The 27,076-nt window shown below is 37.9% G+C and overlaps 1 protein-coding gene across 4 annotated transcripts; it reads right to left on the reverse strand.

Moving 5' to 3' along the window:
* Positions 1-216: 216 nt before the first annotated feature.
* On the reverse strand, positions 217-22,082 carry cxxc5a (CXXC finger protein 5a). 4 transcript variants are annotated; one of them, XM_043221381.1, is made up of 3 exons: positions 21,449-22,082; positions 10,871-11,915; positions 217-1,595 (listed from the first exon to the last, which is right to left on the reverse strand). In XM_043221381.1, exons 2-3 carry the CDS (start codon positions 11,693-11,695, stop codon positions 1,551-1,553), a joined length of 870 nt encoding a protein of 289 aa, XP_043077316.1. In that variant the 5' UTR covers positions 11,696-11,915; positions 21,449-22,082; the 3' UTR covers positions 217-1,550. The 4 variants fall into 4 exon arrangements, with proteins under 4 accessions (XP_043077316.1, XP_043077317.1, XP_043077319.1 ...); XM_043221382.1 differs by having other exon boundaries at positions 21,445-22,082; XM_043221384.1 differs by having other exon boundaries at positions 217-1,592; positions 21,449-22,078.
* Between the last annotated feature and the right edge of the window lie 4,994 nt (positions 22,083-27,076).

Consider the following 27,076-nt stretch of genomic DNA (forward strand, 5'->3'; position numbering starts at 1 on the left):
CGTTGGCTGAGTATCAATAATTCATTGTCTTTTAATTGTGTTTTTTACCTTTAAATGTCAGACTGTACCGTGCGAAGGAATGCAAAGACATTAAGATCTGTAGGCCACAGACTCTTCTTCACTGTCATCGTTGTACGTGTGTCAGACATCAAGTGGAAGGAGATGAAGAAATCAAAGACTCTTGATAAAACACCTTTATCGCATCTCAAAATGACATATTTTGTCCCATTGCTTTTTATTTTACCGTTTGAATGGAAAAGGGAACAACCTAGAGGATTCTGCGAACAATTCCATATTGTTATAACTTTTTTTTTTTTTTTTTTTGTACGTTTGTTGCCGTTTCTTAAAAAACATGCAAATAGACAGACGTCAGAGCTGTAAATTTTCGACACAAATACATGCATTTGTTTTTATTCACAAAACCAGCCCATAGTTCTAATCCAATACAAACATTGCTGCTTTTTTTAAAAGATGTAGCTACCGGCAATGTCATGAAAACAAAATAAAACGAAACAAAAAAAGTTCAATATTTTTCAGTGCGTTCGATAGAGCCGAGCAAGTACTGTGGAGGGCTCTGTAAAAATTCAGACCTGTACACTGAGAACAATAATGTGACGAGCCGCAATAAAACGTAACATCACGTAGAACATGATTCGACGTGGTATTACGTGACGTGATATGATGTAATCTGACATAATATATATATATATATGTATATATATATATAAAAAAGGCTGTCAGTACAGTAAAACAAAATGAAATATTTTAAGTTTGGAGCTTCCAGTAGTAACAACCCTACAGAAACAATGACAATTTTATCTTCCAATTAAGTCGCGGTCAGAGTAGGGTTATGCATATTTGTTCATTCGGAAAACTGGACTTGTAGATTTTGGAATATTTACTCTCCCTTGAAAGACAAACATTGATCAGTTTTTAAAACTATAAATTTAAATCAAACTAAAAAAAAAAAAAAAGAAAAGAAAAGAAACAATCATAAAATACAGTTTTTAAGTAAGAACAATGGTCCTAAATTACAATAGTGCTTGCCATTAGCCACTAATTTTAAAATATAGCCGTAAAATTTACATTCTCTACACAAGTACTGTATCTTTCCACACGTGAACAACATTAACACCAAACACAGAAATTTTGTTGATTGTCCACACTGAGTCCGCCATTTCTGTTTGTCAATGAACAGTTCCATGTCTAAGCCACAGAAAAAATCTGCTGGAAAAGGGACAAAAAGGTACCAAAATGGAAACATATAAAAGGGAATGAAAGTTGCCATAGATATTTTTATTTATGTTTAATTTTTGGTTCAAGGAATAAGTAGGTGCATCCATTACTCGTTTGATTCTTTTTGTATTGTTGTTCTATTGTTCTGTATCTTGTGATGAAGTTTTTTTTTTTCATAGTTGTCTTGTGTTTCTCTTTTTTTTTTTTGACGTAGTTTGTGTTTGTCAGCCAGTGTTGGTGCCCGAGATGATCCAAGCGAGAGTTGGCATTGCACTTGATGGCAGAGCTTTGGGTGGAGGTCAGAGGTCACAGTCCTACTGGAACCACCGGAACGCTGCGCCCGTCGGCAGCATCACCTTCTTAGAGAAAGAAAAAGAGAAATGGGGGGGAAGGGGGACAGGAAGTGGTGCATTTAGTAGAATACGCTTCTTAGTAGTAAAAAAAATCATGCACATATAGATCTAAATTTGTTAGATCCAAATTAGCATTTTGTGGCTTTAAGTTTGTGTCTGTTAGCTTTGAAGTCTTTCACCTGCAAAAATACTGATTTTTTCGTACTAGCGGATTTGCATCCAATCACATGCTCTCCAGAACCTGAATTTCCCGATTCCTACTATTGTTGTCCAACATACTACTTATTATCGCATGCTGATTTTCAGTATGCATATTCGGTTTTAAGTTGTACTGAGTACTTTTGGCTTAATCTTTTACAGATACAAAGAAATCTGACATACTATAACTACATACTGTTTTTTAATGAATATATAGTATTAAAATGTGCATTAAACATAGTATTAAGATATGCATATTTAGATGCAAGTTGAAGGTCATTGAGTTTTTTTCCCTTACTGTTTTATAAATGCTACAACATTCAGAATCGTAGCGCTATATAGTATGCAAATATGCTTCTTCGGATGCAATTCGTAGTTCGTTAAGTATTTTTTACCTTGCTGTTTTATAAATACTGCAAAGTATACACACTACTAATTTCACATGCTCTTTTTTGCCTACTATATAGTCTGGCAGTTCTGAAGGAAGCTGTAGGTCACTGCGTACTTTTCGCACACTGTTTCATAAATGATACGACATCCAGAATCGACATCCAGCATTTTTCTATACTACATAGTTGTAATTTGTAGGTCATGGAGTACTTTTTCGCTTACTGCAAAGATTACATACTACTAATTTCGCATACTGTTTTCCGACAACTATGTAGTATGGAAGAACGCATATTCAGATACAAGCTGTGGGTCACCAAGTATTTTTCACCTGTTGCTTTATGAATACTGCCAAGTTTGACACACTGCTAATTTCACACACTCTTTTTCGCTTACTTAAACGATAGAAACCTATCAGAGGACAAGCATTTCACAAGCACTGCACCTTCAATTGAAGAAAATGATCTGATTAAATTCTAAATTGAATTCCACAATCTTCAGACACCATTTAGAAACTGTTTCCAGGCAAAAATACCGAAAAAACACAGACTTCGGTTGTTTTGCATCCTTTTGCTCTCCTCTGCGGCCGTGTGATTCATCTAATTCCTCCTTCTCCCCCTTTCCTTCCCTGTTCCTGCCCCCTCCTCCTCTCCAGCCATGGGCCATGGCCCTGGCTCCACGTGAAACCCGATACGCCACATTCATTATTTAGTCACCACGCAGTCACGTCGAGCGCCCACCACACTGCTCTCGCTACGGCCTCTTTATATCTCTCTCTCTCTGTATTCTTTCAGTGCTGCACGTCTGTCGGTTTGGCGTCTGCGGCGGGACTCAGGTGGGTGCTGAGTCCGGGCCAGCTGAGGAAAAGCAAGAAGCCTTGTGAGGCAACGTTGAGGTTGAAGGGGGCTGAAGCTCAGGCATTGCTGGAAAGACATAGCTCCTTTCCCCCAACAGCTCAACACTACTGCGGCACAGAATCTTAAACGTTCGCCAGCACTGGCCTGAGCCATGGGCGGCAAACACATCCCCGCTCACATGATCACACGTGCACCAGCCCACACACTCGCACTCAATATCATTCAAGCGTTCCTGAACGAGACAAACTAAGACAGACGTTTTAAACACACAGAGAAATATATGGGCCAGACTTAACGGACTAAATTAGAGTGCTCCCATGACAACAGCTGGGCAGATGTTAACTCCGAAGTGTTTAACGGTTTAGCACTTCCTAATATCATGTTGTAAATCAAGGTTGCAGGAGTATTTCAAATATTTATCGGAGGAAACAACATATTTTTATTGCTAATTTTCATTGTCAGGATTTTACTTTGGAGAGAATATGGTTCTGATTTCCTATCAGTGAAGGGAATAAACTCTTGTGGCTGATAAAGAATATAAAATATCTTTTCGGAGAAGATAATGACAATGCATTGAGATACAATACCCAATAAAAATCATAAAAATTTACTTAGTTGTTAATTAATAAAGCGTCATATTGTTAGCTTAGTAATATGCCAACATCAAACAGCTGTTTCTTTATATATATATATATATATATATATATATATATATATATATATATATATATATATATATATATATATATATATATATATATATATATATATGTGTGTGTGTGTGTATATAAGTTCAGTAGTGTGTATATGAAAGCAAAACAAAATATAAAAAAATTGAGAATTGAAAAAACTGTTATAAGAACAATGATTTTTCTATAAATATTTTCCAGTGAAGTCTTTTTAATCTTTTTATATTTGCCATGGAGTTAGATCATAGTTATTTTTAAATGAATATAAATCCATAAATCCAATATTTTGCCAAAAATACGTTGCTGTTAAAATGCTGTTAAAATGCAAAAATCTAAGTAAAATTCGGATAATTGATCAGAAATTCTTACTGTTCGGACCTTAATGTTTTGTGTTGCATTTCATGCATATGCCTAATTTAAAGAACTAAATGAAAATTTCAAAACAATGCAGCATGCATACTGCTGACTGCATGTAAAGATCTAACTCCGCACTGTGGGTGTGTCTCACACAAAGCCTGAGAATTCACTGCCGGTGACCTTTGGCTCGTCACAACCCACTAGAAGTGACCCTAACTGCCAAACCTCTTTCAGAAGCCTAGTCCACAGGCAACCACTACGACGCCTGACCCACAACCTTTAACCCTAAACCTGTACAAACACAGGGCCCTGACGAGGGGGTGTCTGCACGGCAGCGTTGCGTTTCCAAGGTCATCATTCCTGCAAGGTGTCAACCAAAAAATCCACCATCTTAATCTGCGTTTATTGATTTTCCTATGAATAAGTTACCGCTCCAATCTGCTGAGGGTTCAGTTTCCACAGGTCAGTGATACACTGGGGCTGTATTACTGACCTATGGGGACGAGAGCACAGTTTCACTGTGTTTCCGTTCAATAAGACTGAGCTAAAAATTGTGTGTTGAAGGTTAAATTAAATAATTGTGATTTCTTGGGCCACTGTGATCTCTTGTGCTCACCAAGACTGCATTTATTTGATCAAAAATACAATAAAAACTGTAATATGTGCGTTATATATTATTATTATTATTATATTAAAATTTCAAATACAATTACAATTTCAAAACCTTTTTCTAGTTAAATATGTTTTAATTATTTTAGAGGAAACCATGATGCACTGTCATTTAAAAGTTTGGGTAAGTAAGGTTTGTACAAAAATGTATGCTTTTATTTAATAAAGACACGTTAACTTGATCTGCAGTGACAGTAAAGACATTAAGAAATATAATATTTGCATATAATAATTGGTAAAAATTGAACAGCATTTTAGAATGATTTCTGAAAGATCAGCTGAAACTGATGTTGAAATTCAGCTGTGCCATCACAAATACAAATTATAAATATAATAAAATAATAAAATTTCATCAAATTAAAACATTAAAGCATGAGACTATATATATATATATATATATATATATATATATATATATATATATATTCTCTTTTTCTTTTCTATTCGCTACATACAATTACAAACAACTGTATTGTGTTCATATACTGTAGAATTTCTCACTCTGTGATGAAACATTTTTGACCCTTTTGAACCCTGCTTCAGAAAGTGTCTTCCCCGATCTATTTCTTTCCATGTCTTAATGTGTGTGCTGTATGCAGCCCTGCGGTCATGTGTACCTTCGCTTTGTGAGTGAGTGAGTGAGTGTGTGAATGTGTGTGTGTCAGGGTGTCAGATAGAGGTGCAGGGTGACAGCTTCTCTCTGTGTGTGCATACCAAGAAGAGACCGTCTCCCCCTTTCAGAGCACTGATACCACCATCATCTCAAATCAACCCTTCACTTTCTAATGCGACTGTCATGAGACACACACACTTAGTTAGCTAAATGGTGACATTGCATAGGCTTGGTATGACTGCTTTTATATACAGCTATAGTTATAAATACCTCATCCTAACCTTAACAGAACGTCTTCTGCATTTTACAGTTAAAAACTGTACAGTTTATAGTGTATTTTTGTCCGCAGTAGATACAGACTCAAAATTTAGATGTATTTATGTATTTACACTGTGAATAAAATGTGCTGAGGTCAATTAAGTTGATCATTTTATATAATTGATTCACCTTGACTACATTAAGTTACACTTTGAAACATTATAAGACTTGTATGCTACAAATTAAATTAAATTAATTAAATTACACCACCTTTTGTAACTTTAGAATCAATCAGTTAATAATAAAAAAATAACATAATAATAATTAAAAAATAAAGTAATGATTGCCGGTATAAGCTGGTCTAGCTAGAGTTGAGCTGATTTAGCTGCTTGGTGGAGCAAAACCCTTCTGAAATTAGAAAAACAGACCAGCTTGACCATACAAGACCAGTAAACCAGCTTCGCATTTTTTTGAACATGACAAACGCATACTCATTTACTGCTAGAAGCGAACGTTCATAAATTTAAGAAAGGTTTATACGGTATATACAGTAAATATATAAACACATTGACAAAATGTATTATAAGATACTTATGCTAACAAATGCTAACATGCAAACACATTAACGCAGTTAAAATAAACGAACAAGCAGTCATGCGGTCACACGCAAGCAGGGCTCTGAGATCTTGGCGTGAACGTGAGTGTCGGTCCGAAGAGCCTCACACTCCTAATTCTCCTGAGCTTCTTTTATTTCCATTCAGATGCAGGCTTCCTAAAATAATTTCCCACATCTCCAGTCAGTGAGGTGTGAGGTGGCAAAGGCCTTGACGGTCTGCACGCTACCTCCCCCCCTCACTCTCCCCTCTGTTTTTATGGCTCTCTCTGAGATGCCAGCAATGCACCGTGAAAGCTGCAAAACACCCAGTACTGCAAGATCACTCCCTGCCTGTACCCTCGCTCTTAAACACACACACACACACACACACACACACACACCCTGTTACTTTACTGTACACACCATACAATACACCTGTCAAACACAAACTTCAGTTTAAGTTCAGTGCAAGTGCAGGCTTCAGTTAGATCTGCAGAATGCTAATGCAAAATGCACGTTAGTCTTGCTGATTAAGACTCCTTTAATGGTGACACAGCCTTCATGAAGCTCCTTGGCTAGCTTAGTCTTGCTAGTTAAGTTAAGAATTCCAAGCTGACAGATCAAAAGGCATTTTTTAATCAATAGAGATGAGATGTTAAGCGGTCAGCATGCATGTGGCTGGTTGACCAGGTTAGACAAGCTTGTTAATTTAGTTAAGAATCCCATGCTGACAGATAAAATTCCATGTTGTAATGCATGCCGATAAGACGTTGAGCTTTCTAGACAACAGTATGGTACTGGTAAAACTTTTTTGGCCTACATAAAGCTGGCTTAAGTTGGTTAAGAATCCAATGCTGACAGATAAGATTCTATGTATAAATAACGGTGATGATGAGATATGCAGTCTAAGCTAGTTATGAATTCCTTGATTATGGATAGTATGCCATGTTCTAATTAATGGAGATGAGCTGTTAATTGGTCTAAACAGCAAAACATTCACATCATGGCCTTCATGGTGCTGTTTTACCTAGTTAGTCTTTTTGGTTCATTTAGTTAAGAATTCCGTGCTGATTGGTTAAGTGGTCTAACTGACAAAACTTTACTGGTGAAATTGGTCAGTCTGCAAGAAGCTGGTTGACCAAGTTAGTCTTGCTAGTTAAGCTAGTTAGGACTCCTATGGTACTATTTTGTAATTAAAGTTGATGATATGACAAACAAAGCATTACTCATCAACCTGATTAATCTGAATGAAACTGGTGGACCAAACTAGTCTTGTTGCTTAAGCTAGTTATGATTAATGGTCATGAGATGTTTTGTGGTCAAAATACCAAAACGTTTCTTGAGAAACTAGTCAGCCTGCATGATTCAAGTCAGATTATTATTTTTTTTTCAATTAATGTTGATTAGATGATAGGAGGCTTAAAAAGCACAAACCTACTAAAGGATAGATAGCATCTCAGCACCATGGATGAGATCGTAAAAATTCCAATCAGTTAAAATGGCAAAATTGTATTGCTAAAGTCAGACTGTATGATGCTGACTGATGAGGTAAATGCTGGTTGAGCTAGTTAATGAATCTGGTAAGGTAATCCAACATTTAAAGCACAGTATACTTTTATGTTAGTGATCATCATGCAGTGCATTGGTGTCTCCACCAGGTTTCTTAACCTACTTGACCAGCTAGAATGCTTTTTGCTGGGTATGTAAAAATGCAAATGTCAGCTTAATTGGCATTTTAATATAAAGTATAAATTCTGTTAAAAGCAGTGCCAACACAACCAAAAGCATCACACTGGTTAACTGGAACTGAAACTTTTTTAGATTACTTTGTATGTTTCGAGGTAGTCATGTGTACAAAGGTGTACAGAAAATTTGACAAAATAACAAATAATTTCTATTTATCCAGCAAACAGAACTAACCAAAAGGCTCTAATGTTGGGTAGTTTTTAGCACAACATCTAGTAACTAACAACTTTACTTTCAAAAGAGAAATATGAACCGATGTTACTGTATTACAATATGATGACTTCAAACAATCAGACTTTAACGTTGCATTAATCTGTAGCCAACAATATGCAACTTCTACCCATTTAACTTGTATTCACAAATTCGAAAAAGAAATATGAATTGATGTGTTGTGCTCTATTTGGTTTCCACAGCGCTGTTTCAACTCCATCTAGTAGCAATAAAACAGCAGGTGCAGCACATCTCAGACGCTTAGTGCAAAACTATTCCCATCATGATAGGCGCTCGAATTAACATCTATTTAAGAAACCATAAACCGGCAGCGCTTTATGTTTTAGACACATTTTAATCACAGGGGCTCCCCGAGACGCCATCAGACGTGACCTTGTTTGACTCCACACTGACTGGACAGCTGGGGGAGCAGACGTGGCGTGGAATTATCCGACCATTTTTAATGACTGAAACGTTAGTGACACAGCATCACCCTGCCATTATTATTCTTACGGATGGTATTTCAATGAGTCTGTAATCAGCAAACAAAACAACTAAAAAATAAATAAAAATCTATTGATTTAAATGTTTTATTTATGTGGAAGACATCAAATGGACAAATCTAAAATCTCTGTGAGTATAGCAGATGTCAGTTGAAAGGAAACATGAGTAGCTACCTTCAAACTAATTTAATAATTTGTGCCTTTTTTAACTAATACGTATTATGGCACAGCAACATCAAATATGAGGAGTGTGACAAGACAAAAACTATATATGTAATAACTGGAGACACAAATGAACAGATTGTAAATGTATTCTTTTCTTCCAACCAGGCAGTACAAGCATACACTAAGTTCTGATAGACAAGAAAGAGTCACAACAAATTAATTCAAGTCAAACTCTAATTAAATTAAAACTACTGATATATTTTGGGATGTACAATACTTGACCTTTTATGTTTTTTAAAGAAGTGTTTTATGCTCACCAAGCCTGTATTAATGTAATCAAAATGCAGTATAAACAGTGATATTGTGAAATATTATTACAGTTAAAAAGGACTGTTTTCTGTTAGAATATATTCTAAAATGTAGATGTAATGAAACTGTAATTCTCTACCATTCAAAAGTTTGGGGTAAGTTAATGTACGTTTTGTTTTTCCCTCAAAAGAAGTGACAATAAAGACATTTATTTATTTATCTAATGAAATAAATGCTATTCTTTATTTTCTATTCATTAACAATTAGTTTTCAAAATGTTTTCACAAAAAAAAATGATGTAGCAAAATTAAATTATGTTTAAAGGCCCGTGTGACACTGAAGACCAGAGTAATGCCTGCTGCAAATTCAGCTTTGTCATCACAGGAATTAATTATAATTTAACATATTTTAAAGCAGAAAACAGTTACATTATACCGCTGATGTTTTTGCAATAAAAGTGTATTTTTGATCAAATAAGCTTCAAATCTGTGCATAAAAAGCTTCTTCCAAAATACGACAACATTTTACTGACTCCAAACTTTTGAATGATTGTATGAGTGTATTCGGTGATTGGTTAACATTATCCACTAGACTATGACGAAAAGAGCAAATTATTGATTAAAGAGTATAAAGACAAACATTAAAACATTTCCAATGAGGTTCAGTAAGTTAACGTTAAAAATAATGCAACTGAATATAAACCAACAATCTGAATACTTCTACAGCATTTCTTAATCTAGGCTAAAGTACATTTCTGCACATACTGATGCGTCTTTAACATATACAAACATTAATAACAGTAAACAATAATATTTTGACGAATCAACATTAAACTAGATTACCAAGTGCTGTAAAATTGTTGTAGTTCATTACCAAATGCATTAAATAATGTCAACAAACTGAACCTTATAATAAATTCTTAATTTTTTTTCTATGAAATAACACAATTTACAATAAGACCAGGAATGTGCATTGAGCAAATGGGGTTCATTCTAATTTCATGATGACTTTAAAATAAATAATATGTGAAAGTTATCCAACACAATTCGGACACTTTTCATATTTGGCCATTTGTACAATCCGAACAACTCGGATTGACCTCGACAAGAAGTTTGTAGGACCATCAGCCCCCACTGATGAGAGAGAGGAGGGGTGGGCTTTTCGTCACTGACACCTGGTGCTCCAGATGACAGCCCTGCGGCCAGATGGATTACGTCGTACATAAAAACACAAAAACACATTCACATACACATCCACATCATGCCCACTGCTACATCCATGAACATACCACCTCGATATCATTCTCGCTCTTAACAAAAGCAGCATCTCTCAAACCGCATCGCTCTGTAAAACCAAACTAATGAAAACAGGGACCTATAAAAGCGGCCATATCGGAGGGCGTCATGTCTCTGAGGAGTGTCCTAGTAGTGTCAGGGAGGCAGGATGTGGGAAGAGTGACGTGATGCCGCAGTGGGGGGTAGATTAGAACAAACCCCATGGTGCATGTCTGGCCGTATCTCCCTCCCCCGCTACTGTCAATGCCACCTGTCACCCCAAAGCCTCATCTCCCAGCCTAACCCTCAGCAGACACGGCCACCGTGTACAAAGTTCACCCAAATTAGAAGCAAGGAAAGTTATTACGCTTTCTGGCCACCAAACATTCCCTCTGTAACATCAACGAACAAATGCAACTAAGCAAGGTCACAGAGTCTCAGTATCGTTTACCTCCAGTGCAGCAGACGGTTTCTTCTTGAGCTCCTCGCACTTGCGGAACTTGCAGATCTGGTGGCCCGTCTTGCGGTTCCGGCAACTGCTGCACTGCTCGCAGTTAATCCTGCGCCGGCAAGGTGGGCACATCCCACAGCGTTTCCTTTTCTTCTTTCCGGAACTAATGGCAGAGGCCAGCTCGCTTTGCACTGGGTACTCCGTCAAGCCGGCCATGTGCAGTGCGCTGTCGGCGAGGAAGACTCCGGCAGGTGTCATGATGAACAGCCCCGGGTTGAAGGGGAAGGCGCCGCCGCCCACACCGTACGGGAAGTCTGTGTGACCCCCAACTGTGTCGGCCACAGACGCCCCTTCCAGGTCGACCGTCCCTACGTCGCCTCCGCCCACGCCCACTCCCATTCCCCCTGGCAACAGCATGTGCTCCATACCCGCCCTCTTGAGCAGCGCAGCTGCCTGGGCAAAGTGCAACAGGCCGTTCTGTCCCTCCAGCACCTGCTCCAGGGTTCGGTCCAGCTTGCTCGGCACCAAGGCCGAGGCGGAAGGCTGCTGCGGCTGCTGCTGGGCGGGCTGGGGCTTGGCCGCGTGGCTCTTGGCCTGGCCGTTGTGTTTCAGTCCGTTGGCGGTCTGGGGGCACGCGGCGGTGTACTGCGAGAGGGTGCGAGACCTCTTCAGGCTCTTGCTGAGGGGCTCGCTGATGATGCCGCTCCGGTTGCGGCGCTCGATAACGGGACTGTCCTCCCCACAGCTGCGCTTGTCCTGGTCCTGGTCCGTGTCCTGGTCCTGGGCCTTGGGTGTCCGGCTGCCCTCCGGCTGTCCGCCAGACATGGTCCAGCCCCGGGGTGTGAGCGTGGGAGGGGGCGGGGTTGGGGAGGGGACGGGGCTGGCGAGGGAGGAGCCAGGCAGCGCTCGCAATCCACTCAGTACCCAGGTGAGGGTGGAGCCTCCCCTTAATGGGCAAAACGGCCGGCCAGTGGCAGGCAGACCCCGATGCCCTCAACTCTAGACTTCAGCCCTCATCCACATCTTTCCGCCGGCAACCTGTAAACTAAGACACAAAGACAGAAAGAGAAAGAGAGAGAAACGGAAAGATGTTGAAAGCGTTCTGATGCTTGAAAGAGACCTTGACAACAAAAAAGCTGTGACTGAGAACAGTGAGAAGTGATTTGGGCCTTTCTTTCGCATGGCTCCAACATTTTATTGAGTGCTGTAGAGATGCCCCTACTGTGCCTGGGAAATCAATATGTACATTTATCTTCAAACACTATGTAGACGGCGTAAAGCAAAAATGAGACAGACATGAACAGTAACACAGCCAGATGCTGTGACAAAAAGCACCTTGAATAATAAAAACTGGCAAAAAAGTAAGCCATGAAAACATTATTTCACAATTAGTAATTTTCCACTGCAAATTGGTTGACTTTTCAGAAAAGTATGAATTACTGTTTCTGTGAAAGCTGAGACAGAGTCGCTTCACTCAAGGTAAAGCAGACATACTGTAAAGTAAGCTTAACTGAAGGAACCAATTAATGTCTCTTTATCAAGATAGTGTGTATCATATAGAATCAATAAAGTCAATTTTAGTGGGAATAAATCAAAGTCTCCGGCAAATTCAACTTCTCAGTGAAGTCAATAGCTTTTAAAAGTATGATATGTCACAAACATAAACCCAATCACATGTCTGTTATTTCGTTCATTTATTCACTGCCGTAACAGTGAGAGTCCATGAAGAATTGTCTGTGGCAACTGCCACTTTATTTTGATTCTCAGTATTTCCAGTGATGCTCTTGATAATCTGTAATAACATATAGCTGCTGTGCTTGTTATAAATATGTAAAGAGGTCATTCTGTAAAACAGGTGTGATTTGTGTCCTTAAATGACACATCAGCTATGTATTGTTAAATGACTTCAACAATGAACAGCATATGCCATCTTTTACTCTGTGCCAATATATATAGGATCTATGTCTCTAAACAGACCCATCTCCACTTCTTGCTGTTTTAACAAATATCCACAATTTGATTAAAAATATAGATGGAAATGAAAGCTATTTAGTTTTAAAACCCAAGTTTCATGTCAACCCTGTTACAATTATGTTTTGTTCCTAAACTAATGATTTCATTAATCCAAAAAACTTTCTTATAACTTACTTTTTGAGAAGGTTAACTTTCAAAAGAACACCTAATGTCTCCTAATGTTTTATCATTATACTATAGTATACTATAGTCTTAAAATTTCAACAATGTTACCATGTTTTTAAGAGTAAATAGCTGATAACTGACAAGTAAACGTCTTTAGAATGATCAAAACTGAGTTCCGTTTCTAAGAAGCACGTATGTAGTTTTATGACCTTGAGTGCAAGACTTGTAATGTCCACCAAAAAAAAGAAACTGTCAACCCTGTTACCTCCCCAAGGGCCTAATTATATCCTAGAGTGTTTTATCCCAGAATAATTCAAATGTATTAACGGTAGTTTAAGATGGCACTGTGTAATTTATTAACACTTTATCTGTTAGAATGTTTAAAATCTCTGAGAAATGAACTTTTAAAATCACATTAGCAAACTTGAAAAGGCGCCTGTTTCGTAACATAATCCGAAGGGACCCGCTGTCAATCACGCAGTGAAATATGAGACGAGACAGAATGCCGCTGAACGACCGGACACAGACTTTTACCTCATGACACAATCCAAACGCCAAAAACTCAACTCTTGTTTTTTATTGGTTGCCCCCCGTCCACAACAGAGACATCCACAAACACCCACACACACAACCCCACTGAGAAAAGCTGAGGAAATGGCCGGGCCAGTCCTTATAAGGGAAACAAAGGGACAGGGAGGGAGAGAGGAGAGGATAGGGGGTGGTGGAGGGGATCTACGCAGTGTGTGGAAATTGGAAGGCCAGAATTAGTGGGAGGTAAAGCTTCAAAGGCAGGAGCGCAGCCCCCGCATTCTCCCCAGCTCAGGGGTCTGTGGCGCCAGCGGACCACAGCCAGCCTCTTTCTCTCTTTCGCTCGCTCGCTCCCTCTTTCTCCTTCCCAAACCAGGGGCCACACTGCACCAGGCTGCTTTACCTCACGCCTGCCAAACCTTCCCCGCCGCACACATCTCTTGCTGGGACTGTGGAAGCACCCGACCTTCACGTCCCAAAAGCGCTGAAATTACATAGCAGCGTTTTCATTCAGTATTAGCAGCAATGACTCACTTCCCATCCAAAGCTAAGGAGAAAAACATGTCTCTAACGGACCATGCTAGCTTGCCATGGACAGCCCGTGGTTTCTCTTTTATCCTGGCTTGGAATGGCAATATGGCACATCTCAAATCCGTTCCACTCTTATGGTTGCTGCACCAAGCCAACAGTTGGCCGCACACCACCACACACCAAACGTTATCCTAGCAGCGTGTCGTAGTCCATCCCCATGATGTACACTCTTATCTGTGTTATTGTTTTGCTTTGAAATTCGGGTTATGATATGCTGTAATCCAAGACTGGTGCATGCTACCATTCAGAAGCTTTCTTTTTTACTTTTAATCAGCAAAGATGCATTCAATTGATTGAAAGTGACAGTGAACACATTTATCATGTTACTAATATTATACGCAGTTTTTTCACCTTATTAATCATCAAACGATCTATAAAATATTAAGCAGCATAGCTATTTCGAATACTGGTAATAACTAGAAATGTTTCTTAAATGGCAAATCAGCATATTAGAATGGTTTCTGAAGAACAGCAAAGATGGGAGTAGCGATGCTGAAAATGTAACTTTGCGGTTACAGCAATATATTAAAATAGAAACAAATATTACTGATTTTTCCATATTTTGTAATTAAATATACGCAGCCTTGGCGAGCATATGATATTCTTACCGAAGCCTCAAAACGTCCTACCACCGAGAAAAAAAAAAAAAAAACACTTTTCTAGCTTTGATTTTTTTTTGTCTTGTTTCTAGCCAAAATATCTAAAAACCCTTAAATCAAGCAGGATTTTCTAGACAAGATAAAATACTGTCCTGTTTTCAAGAAAGGAAAGTCAAAATTAAGTCACTTTTTGCTTACAGCAAGCGAAATCATTTCAGTTCAAACAGAAAACAAAATTATTTTTCTTATCTCATTGGCAGATTATTCAGCTTGTTTCTGAAAACAAGACAATCCTTCTTAATTTAAGTAATTATAGATACTTTGGTTGGAAAAAAGGCAAAACGTCTTGGCTAGAAAAGCAGTGAAACTTTTGTGCGATGTTTAGTTAAAGTCAAAACACAAAATGTGTACAAGCTATGCTGAGCGGCCAGTCAGACGGGGTAAGAAAAAGGCAAGGGACAGGTGGCTCAATGTTAGCACTACTTGCTTAATTACTGTTCCCAAAGTAACCATTAGGGTGATGGAAATGGGCCCACAAAATGACTTAGCAAATAAGCCCACTGGACATAAATGAATCGATTTGCTTCCTCCTGTTTTGAGAAGTTTTTTTCCGTTAGGAGTAAATTCAGTCACACAGCTTCCCAGTGAACCGGATGCTATCTGCGGTAAAACGCTACCATTGATCTCAAAGCAAATAAAATGCAAACGCGGTGTGCGATGGTTACTAAGCATTGTCAGTTCTCTGTAGTTTGTTGTCTCCATCTGTTCCTGTAACGTATGACCTGTGTTTGCAGAGGTCTTGTAAAAGCTGAAATAAGTGAATTTGTCTGTCGCCGCCCCCACATCGGCTCCTGTCAATCATAGTAACCTCTTCAACATCAGGTCCGCCTTTTAAGTTAAACTATCTTCCAGCTTCTCTCCACCTGTGTCGCAGGCTTCACAGAAGGCTCAAGTCAAATGCTGACCCTCGGATTTTATCAAGCTATCCATCTACAAACGTGTGACTCCCACATTCTGTCAACCACACGCACTTCACACTCTTCCAACATTTTTGTCTAATCAAGTCACAGATTTTTTGAATTAAGTCAAATTATTGTCATTGCAACACTCTCATTTCTTTCATTCTTCCTTGACGGTATTTTATTTCCACCGCATGTAATTGCCGTGCATTTTGCATGTGCGTAAATCTATCAGAATTTACTAGCTATGCTATTATAATGACCAGTACCAGCAATTTGTCCGTCCACACTGAACTCCAGATGGCTGTATGATGTGACACAATCTCAGAACATATGTCATGTTTAATATACACTTATGAAGATAAGTTTTTTTGGAAAAACAAATGACATTTCAAAGCAGTACAAGGCCACAGAAACAGAAATAGGGATGCACAAATTTATATTTCTAGGTGATATTGATAATATTTATAGATATTGGAAAGATACAACCTTAATCTACCTGTTGTAAGACTGAATGCTCACCTTAAAAGTCCAGATTCAAACACACTGAAAACTACTTCATACAGTAAGATTTTATGATTTTAAAGAATTCTCTTCTGCTCACCTAGCCTTTATTTATTTGATCCACAATACAGAAAGAAACTGTAATATTGTGAAATATTTTACTGTTTTAAATAGCTAAATAGCTGTTTTCTATTTGAATATATTTTAAAATGTAATTTATTCCTATGATTATTACTCCAGACATCAGTGCCACATGATCCTTCAGAAATTTGCTGTTAAAAAAACATTTTATTATTATTGTTGTAGTTGTTATATTTAAAAATAGTATATAATTTAATGAATAGAAATATACAAAGAATTTTATTTATAATATAAATGTATTTTATTTATGAAATGTATTTATTTATTCATTTTTATAGGTTATAGAAATAAATAAGTTTATTTAGAAAGGATGCTTTAAATCGACCAAAAGTGATGTAATGTAGCAAAATTTCAGATAAATACTTTTCTTTTGACCTTTCTATTCATCAAAGAAACCTAAAAAAAATTCTAGCTGTTTCCAGCCTAATAATAATAATAATAATAAATGTTTGTGAGCAGCAAATCAGAATATTAGACTCATTTCTAAAGAATCGTGTGAAAGACAGGAATAAATTACATTTTAAAATATATTCAAATAGAGAGCATATATTTTAAATAGTAAAAACATTTTAAAATAATGTTTTTTTTTTATTTCGGATCAAATAAATGCTTTTTATTATTCAGACAGATAAGGATGACAAAAAAGTCTTTATTGGCTAAAGCAGACTGACCGCTAATATACTGTGCATCTCTAATTGGAAGTGATCAAGAAAATGCCCTGTCAGACTTCTCTGGTTAGAACGAATACGAATGGATTTACGCAGAAGAGATCATTTTTACCGCTTGTCCCTTTATTGCATTGCGTCATTTATGCGTCGTTATTGAAAAACCCGTATCGATTGACCACTCTTCTGAATATTGGGTGGCATGTGTACGTCTTATTGTTTGTGGTCCTAAATGGAAGCCAATTAAATTACAAAATATTCAAGATGGCTCTATTGAGCTTCTAATATGGTTGATGAAGTCACGAAAACATTGGTCCTTTCCCTGGGGTCTGACTTTCATGTTAAAAACGACTTAACAAATGGGGTAGATGACTCAGGGTGCAGAACTAGCTGACGCAGATGTGGTGAGGTTCAGGCTCAGCTGAGGGGTTGCAAACTTTTACTGCACCTGATTGTGTGCCGCGTTTAAAGAGGTGCGTGCCCTACCTCAGGCCACACACTGCATTCCCTCCTTTGCGGCAGCCTCACTCACAGCTGTAAAGATGGCAAGCCAGACCCCAACGCAATTAACCTAGGCCCATTCAAAAGCATGGTTATGAATGATTGTAATGCTTTGTATTCATTCAAATAGAGCTTGTGTAATCAGACCCTTAACCATGTAATCAGCAGCTCAGTAGAGGAAACATAATGACCCATTTATAGCTAATGTGGAATGTCAAAGCTGCGAAATATTACAGAAAAAGGCATGAAGTCAGATGAGTCAATAAATAAAGCAACTGAAAGAATAATCAGACTGAGAACAAACTGTCTTAGGCAAGACCATCATTCACAGACAAATTCATCCCGATCTCATCTGTCATATGGTCAGAATCAGTTCAGCTGATTAATCATTCATTGGATGCGTCTGTCAGTCGCTTTACCCCGAAATTCAGATATAAATGTAAGAAACGCTTTTTTGCTCCAACCTTAAAGTGAAAGTAATATAATAAATTGGTGTCAGAGATTGCCAAAATACATCAGACTGATCAATTCAGCTCTCTGGTGTGTTAGCGCGCCTCTTTACTCTTCATAATCAATAATGTTTGACTGGTTAGGGGTGAGAAAGGGCTGTACTGTAACGGCAATCGGCAACATTGCCTCATACGATCTAAAAACGGAAACGAAACCATTAAAAGTGAGGACGGAATATAAATAGCTCTTTCCTAAAGCCGTCATTACGTTACATGAACTACAATATGCTATTTTGTTGATGTTAGCCTTTGAGGATAGTATTCTTTGATCAAATGAAATGGGTAATGACCTTGGATTGACAAGAGGGGATTCGCTTTCAAATGCAGGCTGAGAGGTCAAAAAACTTACAGCTGAACGGAGAAAGGCAACACCAACCAGACAACACGGAAAAGCATGCTAAGTTAAGAGAAACAGACATTGTTTTTGTTTTGCTGTAATGGCAGCTGCTAGCATTGATGCTAGCAAACAGTTTGGTTGTTGTGTGAAACCAGCGACTAGCTAAACGCTGAAAAAGGCCGCGTTCGGAAACTCTATGCGACAAACAAGTCATCAATTTTGCTATTGGTATAACATTTGTGAAGGATATGATGATTCAGAGCCGATGCTAATACTTTTGGAGCTCCTACTGTTAAAGTTTGACTGACTGAAGCTGCGCTAATGTTCTGATCAATCTGAACCAGTCTGTCGCACAGTAATGACATGATGGCACAGACTAACAATCTTGGGTTTCATCTCTTGCTCTCTCGCTGTCTTTGCAGTCAAGGACACTTATAATACGAATATTTCTAAAATAGTAAGACGCCGAAAGCAAAATGTGGCCAAATGTGTAAAATAAATCCGATCGTGTTGATTTGGTCAGCATTTATTAATTGGATAACTGCTATACCCTGGGTGTCAAAAAGTATAAAAGATAAAAGTAGTGTGGCTGTGATAGCCGCTACACTCATATTCAGCAGAATCATTAATGTACTAAAGCACAAGATAATAGCTACATAAAGATGTGTCTGGAGAGTTTTATGACTGATATCGCTACATTAAAAGGAAGGAAGTCCAGTAATGGCTAATTACACCCAAACAGCAATTTGAGAGGATGGTTTTGGAAATATTAAAACTTTGCTTCCTGTAAATCCTTAAAATCTTTAAATTAGAGGCATAGTTTCTTCTCTTGTTCCCATCTGCCGTATTCAGCCATTAGTTTTCATATGTGCCAGTTACAATGTGCCTTTACACATGTTACGGTGTTTTATGTTGGCGCTGATACAAGTTATAAAAATTATATCCCGCCTGATTAACTGGAAGATGCATTCGGTAGGTCTCCAAAGCAGGCTATTTAAACATTTATGTTAACCGACAAAATGTATTAATTTATGCATATTTAGATTCACAAGGTCTCTAATGGTAATATGTCATGGAAAGCTGTTTGCAAAGACAGCTTATGTCTCCTCTCTAGGGACAAACACGCAACTAATTGGTCGCCTCCCCCAATTGAATAATAACTCTAATACAGGCAAATCTGCAGTGAACGGTGAGTTTTACCTTTTTAAAGTATGAGTTATGTAAAGTATCATTTTGCCATTCTGTCTCCTGCAGTTTTTTCAGAGGACAATACATTTTACCTTGATTTACAGGAAAAAAAAGTCAGCATTTTAAAAAGTCATTCAAGTCTGTACACAAGTCGTTACATTTATATTTAGTCATTTGGCAGACGCTTTTAAAAAGCGAGACTATCATTATAACACTATCAATTAATTATACATTTCCATTATACAGCAGTTTTTGGTGTGGATTATTTATTTGTTTGTTTTTACGTTAATTTAATTTTTTATTTAGGTTTGCTTGGAGCAGGGTTTCTCTCACCCACAGCGGGAAATGGAAAACTTGGGAATGGAATTCAAACCTGCAGTTCGTTTGGGACTGTTTTCACTAAATCTATCTATCCATCCACATGCTAACAGTCATTATACAGCCTATAACGTAACGTAAACATAATATAACCTATGACCTATTATGTTTATCGTCGTTCAATTAAAGAAAAAAAACAGTCAATCTGCCAAAAAAACACACCAAACTTCTAATATTTGTAAAATGTCCAAGACTAATTAAAAGTAACGGATAAACCACCGCCACTGAACAGCTGCAGCCGCTAAGAGGAAGAAGGGGAAAAAAAGATCACTGCGAGGTTACTTCGCAACGTCACGCAGGCAGATATCGAGTAATTCAGGTAATGCGGAGTCCAACGTAACATCTCCCTCAAGACACGCACACACCTATCTATCTCCCCCTGCCGCTGTCTTTCTTCCTCACACCGCTTCGCACACACACACACACACACACACACACAGAGAGAGACTCACGCACGCACGCACTCACACGCAAGCGCTACACACGCACACATCCACCGGACGTTGACAATAATTCACGTTTTCGGAGCGCGCTCCGCCAGATGTGGACTTTGCCGAGCGGGCGTCCCCCGGGCATTTGCATAGCTCAAAGTTAAATGCGCTCGAAAAAACTTCTTCAACTCTTTGCGTCATCGCGAAAGTTAATGACTGGCGATCACACAAACGGTGCGTGCATGAGCGCCGCGCGCTGTCGGCCGCGGACTGCAGCAGTAAATCCCCGCGCGCTCTCCGCGGCGACATCAGCCTGATAATATCCTCTCGGCGAACAATGAAGCGCGCGTTTTCGGCTAATCCCTCCGCGGCGAGTTCAACAAACCGCCATAAATTACGAGCGGCTGAACGGCAAATTTGAAACACGGTCATAAAAAGGCTTTCGCGTTGAACAATGCGCGGCTGTATTAACGACCGCCGCGTTTCGGTAACGCACAGGTGTGCTGCTGCCGTAGACCAAAAGTTCCGCGTCTATAACATAACGCATCATCAACTACAATACCACCTGTCGTTACGCGCGACTATCATAAACGTCATCGGCATCATAATTTTACTAGCAAATTATCCGAGAGAGCGTTAAGTTTTACAGCCCACCGCGGCATTTAAATGCGATTGGGATTTGTGTATTCCGTCAATTGATTAAACGTGATACTTGCGTTCTGAAGAACCGAAGCGATATTACTTCCTAGGAAGCGTGATCGCGTTTCCATAAGGAAAATACAGCGCGAATCTGAAGGGAACGAGCCGACATCGTCCGGTCGCCAAAAATACGTGTCGGATCGTAATTTCGTTTGACATTAAAGCGGCACAAAAATACCTTTTGTCTAGACTCAATGATCTGAAACCCGGGTCTCTGCGGTGCCAGCGTACGGTCTGCAGCAGCACGACCGACAACGTACGGCACAACCATTCTCCCGTTCTCCCAGCCAACAAGATCGTTAGGAAGATGACATCCCAACTTTGAGCAGACTTCAACAAAGTATGATTCCCCCCCTTTCGATGTATCTGCATATTTGCAAACACTGGCCCCTTTTTTATTCGCACCTACCAAGGCAGATCCGAGCAGAGGGGAGGGCTTCCACTGTCCGAGCGCCCCTTCTCCAAGCCCGTCGTAGAGATTGATGGCAAAAAGAAGGGAGAAAAAGCTTATTCTCCACTTCCAGAAATCATGCAGCCTTCGACCGAGCCGAGCGCGTGAGGAAGAGAATGGTGAATTATTGCTAAACGTACTTTCTGGGAAGCTGAGCGTGTGGGCTCACCAACCTTTCGATTCTCGCAATCCCACCTCTACATCCAGAAGAACATGCAAACACATTTCATAGATTTTTGGAGCTTCACGTAAAAACCGAACTGGACTTTCGGCGACGCCGAGACGGTGGGGGGAAACGCTCGGATAAACAAAGACGTTTCGCGTCACGCGGCGTCTCTTTTCGGCGACGTTTCGAGCGTCGAAGCGGAACGCGTGGCGCGTTTCTCGACGCGCGCGAACATCGCGAAAGATTTGAGGATTCGCGATAAGGACGGAGATCTGCGGCGGCTCGGTCCCCCCTATCCGCCGTGCAAGCCCGTGATTTTTTTTTTCTCTAGGAGCAAAAGTTGATATGTCGTCATACCGCTTTAAGACCGAACTTCCCTTCAACACATTCATATTTACCATCAAACAATGTCAGAAGGATGCACGTGGTGACTGCATGACTTTATAATCCCGCTGTTTGGTTTCGTTTCGAGATATTTTTGTGTGTTACTCTGAGGAATATAGAAGTAGGGGAAAATAAAATATGAAAGTTGCCAATAGGCCTGAGCTTTTTTGAAACGTTGTTATGCAAATTATATAATATTAATATATATTACGTCCATTAATATTTAGTATTAGTGGAGCTCCAATCAAATTCCACATAGATACTAACAACGTCTTATGGTCGTTTTTTTGTTTTGTTTTTGTTTTTTAAATGCCTGATGCTCATTTTTTAGTCCAGTTCTAAGGTTATTAAAAAAATCCATTAAATATACATTTAATTGTTTGTTTTTAATTTGTGAATTAATATTTTTTTCTGATTTGGTTTTAAATGTTTAAAGAAATGTCCTAATTGTGTAACCAACTGACTGCAAATAAACAAACTTTCAAAGCTTTTTTTTTTGCTGTTGTTTGTTTTTTTTTTCATAATACGAGGTAGCCTCTTAAGAAAGCATCTTAGACTTTTTAGCTAACATTCTAGATATGTATTTTAAAAAGACTTTATAATATTGTTTACATTATAGGCTACGTTGTTAAAGGCGTACACACAAGTGTAGCGAATAAATGGCTTTTTACTCGGTCGTTACACCACCTAATAAAATAATACATTTTATTAGGTATTACTATTATGAATGAGTTATCATACGTTTTTGAATAAACATGTGGACAAAAACCAACATGTATATAAATAAATATATATATATATATATATATATATATATATATATATATATATATATATATATATATATATATATATATATATTTTTTTTTTTTTTTTTTTTTCTAAACATCTTATTGGCCCATCAACGTGCGAAACGCAAACACACGAATAACTTTTTTTTTTAAATAATGCACGTCTTTTTAAACGTCTGTGCACGTTAGTGACGCAGATCACACGTTCTACCGCCACGAATAGCGCGGTCTGCTCTGGTAAACAGGGGTCAGCTGTGGTCGTTCGGCTCCCGGTTTCTCTCAGTCCACTCCGCTTCTTTTGAATGTCCTGTCTGCTGGCAGGCGGCCAACCGAAGTGTGTGGAAATGACACCGCCAGGGCGGCAGAGATTTTCCTTCATTTCTCTCCTTCCCGATCGCAGACGGGCTGACATTGGCTAGAAAGTGGAGCAGCTCGTCAGGGACAATCAATGCGAATCGATCGAGCCGCGCGGGTTTGAGGCTCCGAGCTGGAAAATAACGCGCGTGCGAGAGAGAGAGAGAGAGAGAGAGAGAGAGAGAGAGAGAGAGAGAAAGAGAGAGAGAGAGAGAGAGGACAGGGAGGGGATGTGCTACCAATACTCGCCTCTCTCGCACACATATATCGCCTTTACTAAACCCTCATTTCATGGAAGGCGCATCAAAGACAGTTTTATTCCTGACGCAAGGATATTTTATCATATTCATCAACATTAAAAAGGATATTATTTTTTCCCCAGCCGTCAAAGTTAGCCAGACGAAACGCCACTATGTGCTTTGGCTGCAGCTATAGGTTTATATTAGCAAGTGTGCCAATACTTCAATATGGGGTCCAAAAGTCTGAGACCACTACTGAATTTTTTTTTGTAATCTGTTAAATGATAATGTTATTATATAATTTGATGGAAAACGCGTATATCATTATTTCTTAATATTTGGTAGCCTGCTCCAGGTGCATGCAGTTTCGCGTAAAACCCCCTAACTGTGTATCAGACACATTTTCTTAGTCTGTTTTAAATGTCTCAGAATACTCAAATGTGATTTAAATTTGATTTTGGGTTCCATTTTCAATGTTGTTTCAGTGACTTTTAGACATTGCTGCTTTAGCAGCATTGTTGTTTGTACAGTGCTATGGAATTACAAACTGTGCAACAGCATGCATATTATTTACATGATAAACAGCGAACCTACAAACTGATTTACAAGATAACATAGAGATAGCGGAGACACTCGGTGTCTCTGGGTGATGTTCAAAATGTCTTAGTATCCCATAGTAACACTCTGGTAAGGGCATAGCAACTATGTGGTGATGCCATGGTAACACCCTTAAAAGCACCGGTAAAGCGGTTTTGCCAAAAAAGTGTATAAAAGTCATATATAATATTTTATGTCAAATAATTTATATCAAATATAAAAGTCAGTGGTATATATATTTAGTGCTGCCAAACAATTAATCGCATCGTAAATAAACGTTTTTGATAACGTGTATATGCTGTGTACAATTATTATAATTTTTTATTTGTATTTTATATTAACATTATTAATGTCAATGTAAATGATGACTGAAATATTTTAGTTAAATAAATTTAAATTAAAATTTAGGCAGGGTTTCAAGCTAAAAACTATTGTTTTTACTGTATATATATATATATATATATATATATATATATATATATATATATATATATATATATATATATATATATATATATACACAAAACACAAAAAAAAAAAACAAAGCAAATTTATTTAACAAAAAATAAGTTAAAGACTTTATGATTAATACTGAATAAACAGCCTATAAGGTTAGACTATTATTTAAAATATCATTGACAAACTAGTTTTTGTTATTACGCTGGTTTGAGCCACCTCAGTCATTTGAACATACAAGATGACACAGTTAAAATAATAATTGGTTTATGAAAACAACACTTACCATGGTGTATAGGATACAATACTAACATGAACATTAATGAAACATTAATAAAATCGAATAAAATGTTTTTTGTTGTTTTTTTGGCCGCTCAAAAAGTTGAGAAACGCTCAAGTAGATGTAATGGACTGCTACAGACTGAGTCTGAGTCCTTATGTAAAAAATGTTTAGATTTTATTTCATGTAAGTACAATAGCTACTACTAAGTACCTGATTAAGTAATTACTGTATTATGACACCTTAAAATAAAGTGTTACCCTTTTTAAATATTTTAAAATCAATCATGGTGTTAATAATCAATGTGTTATTTGAACAATTACACCTTTTTGAGTGATCAATGTGGCATTATTTGTTATTAATTATACAAAAAATACAAGCAGCACAAAACTGCTAATACATAATACAACAATGCTATAATACAATTGGATTACACTACTTAATTTAATGAGTATACCATGACTGACAAGATATGGTTTGATACCTTGCAGCAGCAATTGTGTAAAATGCATTTTTCGCGAAAACTGTCACTGGTGTTACCTTCCTTATTAAGATCAGTATTTCAGGCCTGTGGTGATTCAATGTGTCACTGGTGTTACTGTGCGGTCTTACTGTACTGCTTTTTTTTCTTTCACATTAAATAGCTAAATAAAACATAATCTTCTCATTTCTTGCATTTTCATTATTTTAATGTAGCTGGCTACATCTGCTGAACAAATAAGAACAGTTAACTTGTTAACTATTAGCTATGACATTTCCCTCAATGAATTCCTAATTTGCTGCTTATTAATATTTAGTAAGGTAGTTGTTGATGTATAGGTATTGTTGATGTAATGTTAGGTTTTGAGTGGGATTAGGGAAGTAGAATAAGGTCATGTAGAATAAGGCATTAATATGTGCTTAATTAGCACTAATAAATGGCTAATATTCTAGTAATATACATGTTAATAAGCAACAAACATGTGTCATAAAAATATTTTAATATTGCTAAAGAAGGTGACAAAAATAGTGCATGCGGTCTTGAAATAATCGCAAGCTAATTAAAAAATTTAAATTAAAAAAATTAATTAAAACAACTAATAGAATAATAAAATAAAAAACGGTAATTTATATGTTTTATAAATTCAAAAAGTAACCTAATGTGGTCTAAGTTTGAATGTTAGAAAAAGAAATACATTTAAAAAAATGACCCATATGTATGTATATATATATATATATATATATATATATATATATATATATATATATATATATATATATATATATATATATATACATACATTTAATATATAACTGTAAAAATACAAGACCTACCCAGCATCAGTGATATGCCAACTCTCATTAACCACCCGATTAATGTTAAATATCTAATTTAGCCTATATATTAAATGACCTGTTGCTAAGCAAGAAGTTTTGGCGTATAAATCTATCTTCATTATTAGCTGTCAAAAATATATGCAACATCAACAATACAGATTCTTAGCAGAGAAAAAAATATATATATATCTAGCACGTACAGAGGCCACTGTTTTCTAATCCAGGTTTGTGCTGCGTTACACGGGTTGTCTAAGTTTGACAATTAGCTTTTGTTTCACTGCTGACATATTTTCGTGGTCGTGGGCTGACACGCACGGGTTTCGTCAGAGAGATAAGCGCACAATGGACGCATCCAGTCCCTCACTGACGGGCTGGCGTGAATAAATTGGACACGCATTGCTTCGTAATCCCCTGAGTGTCTCTATGGCTCTGGCAAAGTGCCTGGCCTCACCGTATCTTACATTAAGCAGACGTCAATCCGTTCGTCCTCCTTTCGCTTTTGAAAATCACTTCCATGTCGAAGTGCCTGACCGCTTTCTGTGCCTGGGCTCCGCCAACTCTCAAGTCCTCCAGAAACAGGTCCAAAAGAGGAGGAGGAGGAGGAGGAGGAGGAGGGGGGGGCAGAAAATGTTACGCGACGGTCCGGCGCTGGTGATTCGGACCGTTTGAGTTACCATAAAAGTGCGTAAATTACTGAATACAACGCTAGCGTGCATTTTGCTCCTCGTGCAAACCTACTTAAGTAGTTAAAACAAAAACTGTTTTGTGATATATTTTTATTTAGCCTAGCTTATTTTTCAGTTTATACCGTCCCTTATCCTATTCAGTTTGGGATTTATTCGATCAAAAATGCACCACAATTGATAACTTTTCTGTTTAAACGTAAATGCATTTTATCTCAGCGATGCAAATTAGAGAGTGAAAGTGAAAATAGAATATTGGATGGATTCTATTCACACTAACTGCGCTATGAAGTAGCATTTACTTATCGCAATGCAACTC

This window comes from Puntigrus tetrazona, chromosome 21 (genome assembly GCF_018831695.1).
Source record: "Puntigrus tetrazona isolate hp1 chromosome 21, ASM1883169v1, whole genome shotgun sequence".
Taxonomy (NCBI): domain Eukaryota; kingdom Metazoa; phylum Chordata; class Actinopteri; order Cypriniformes; family Cyprinidae; genus Puntigrus; species Puntigrus tetrazona.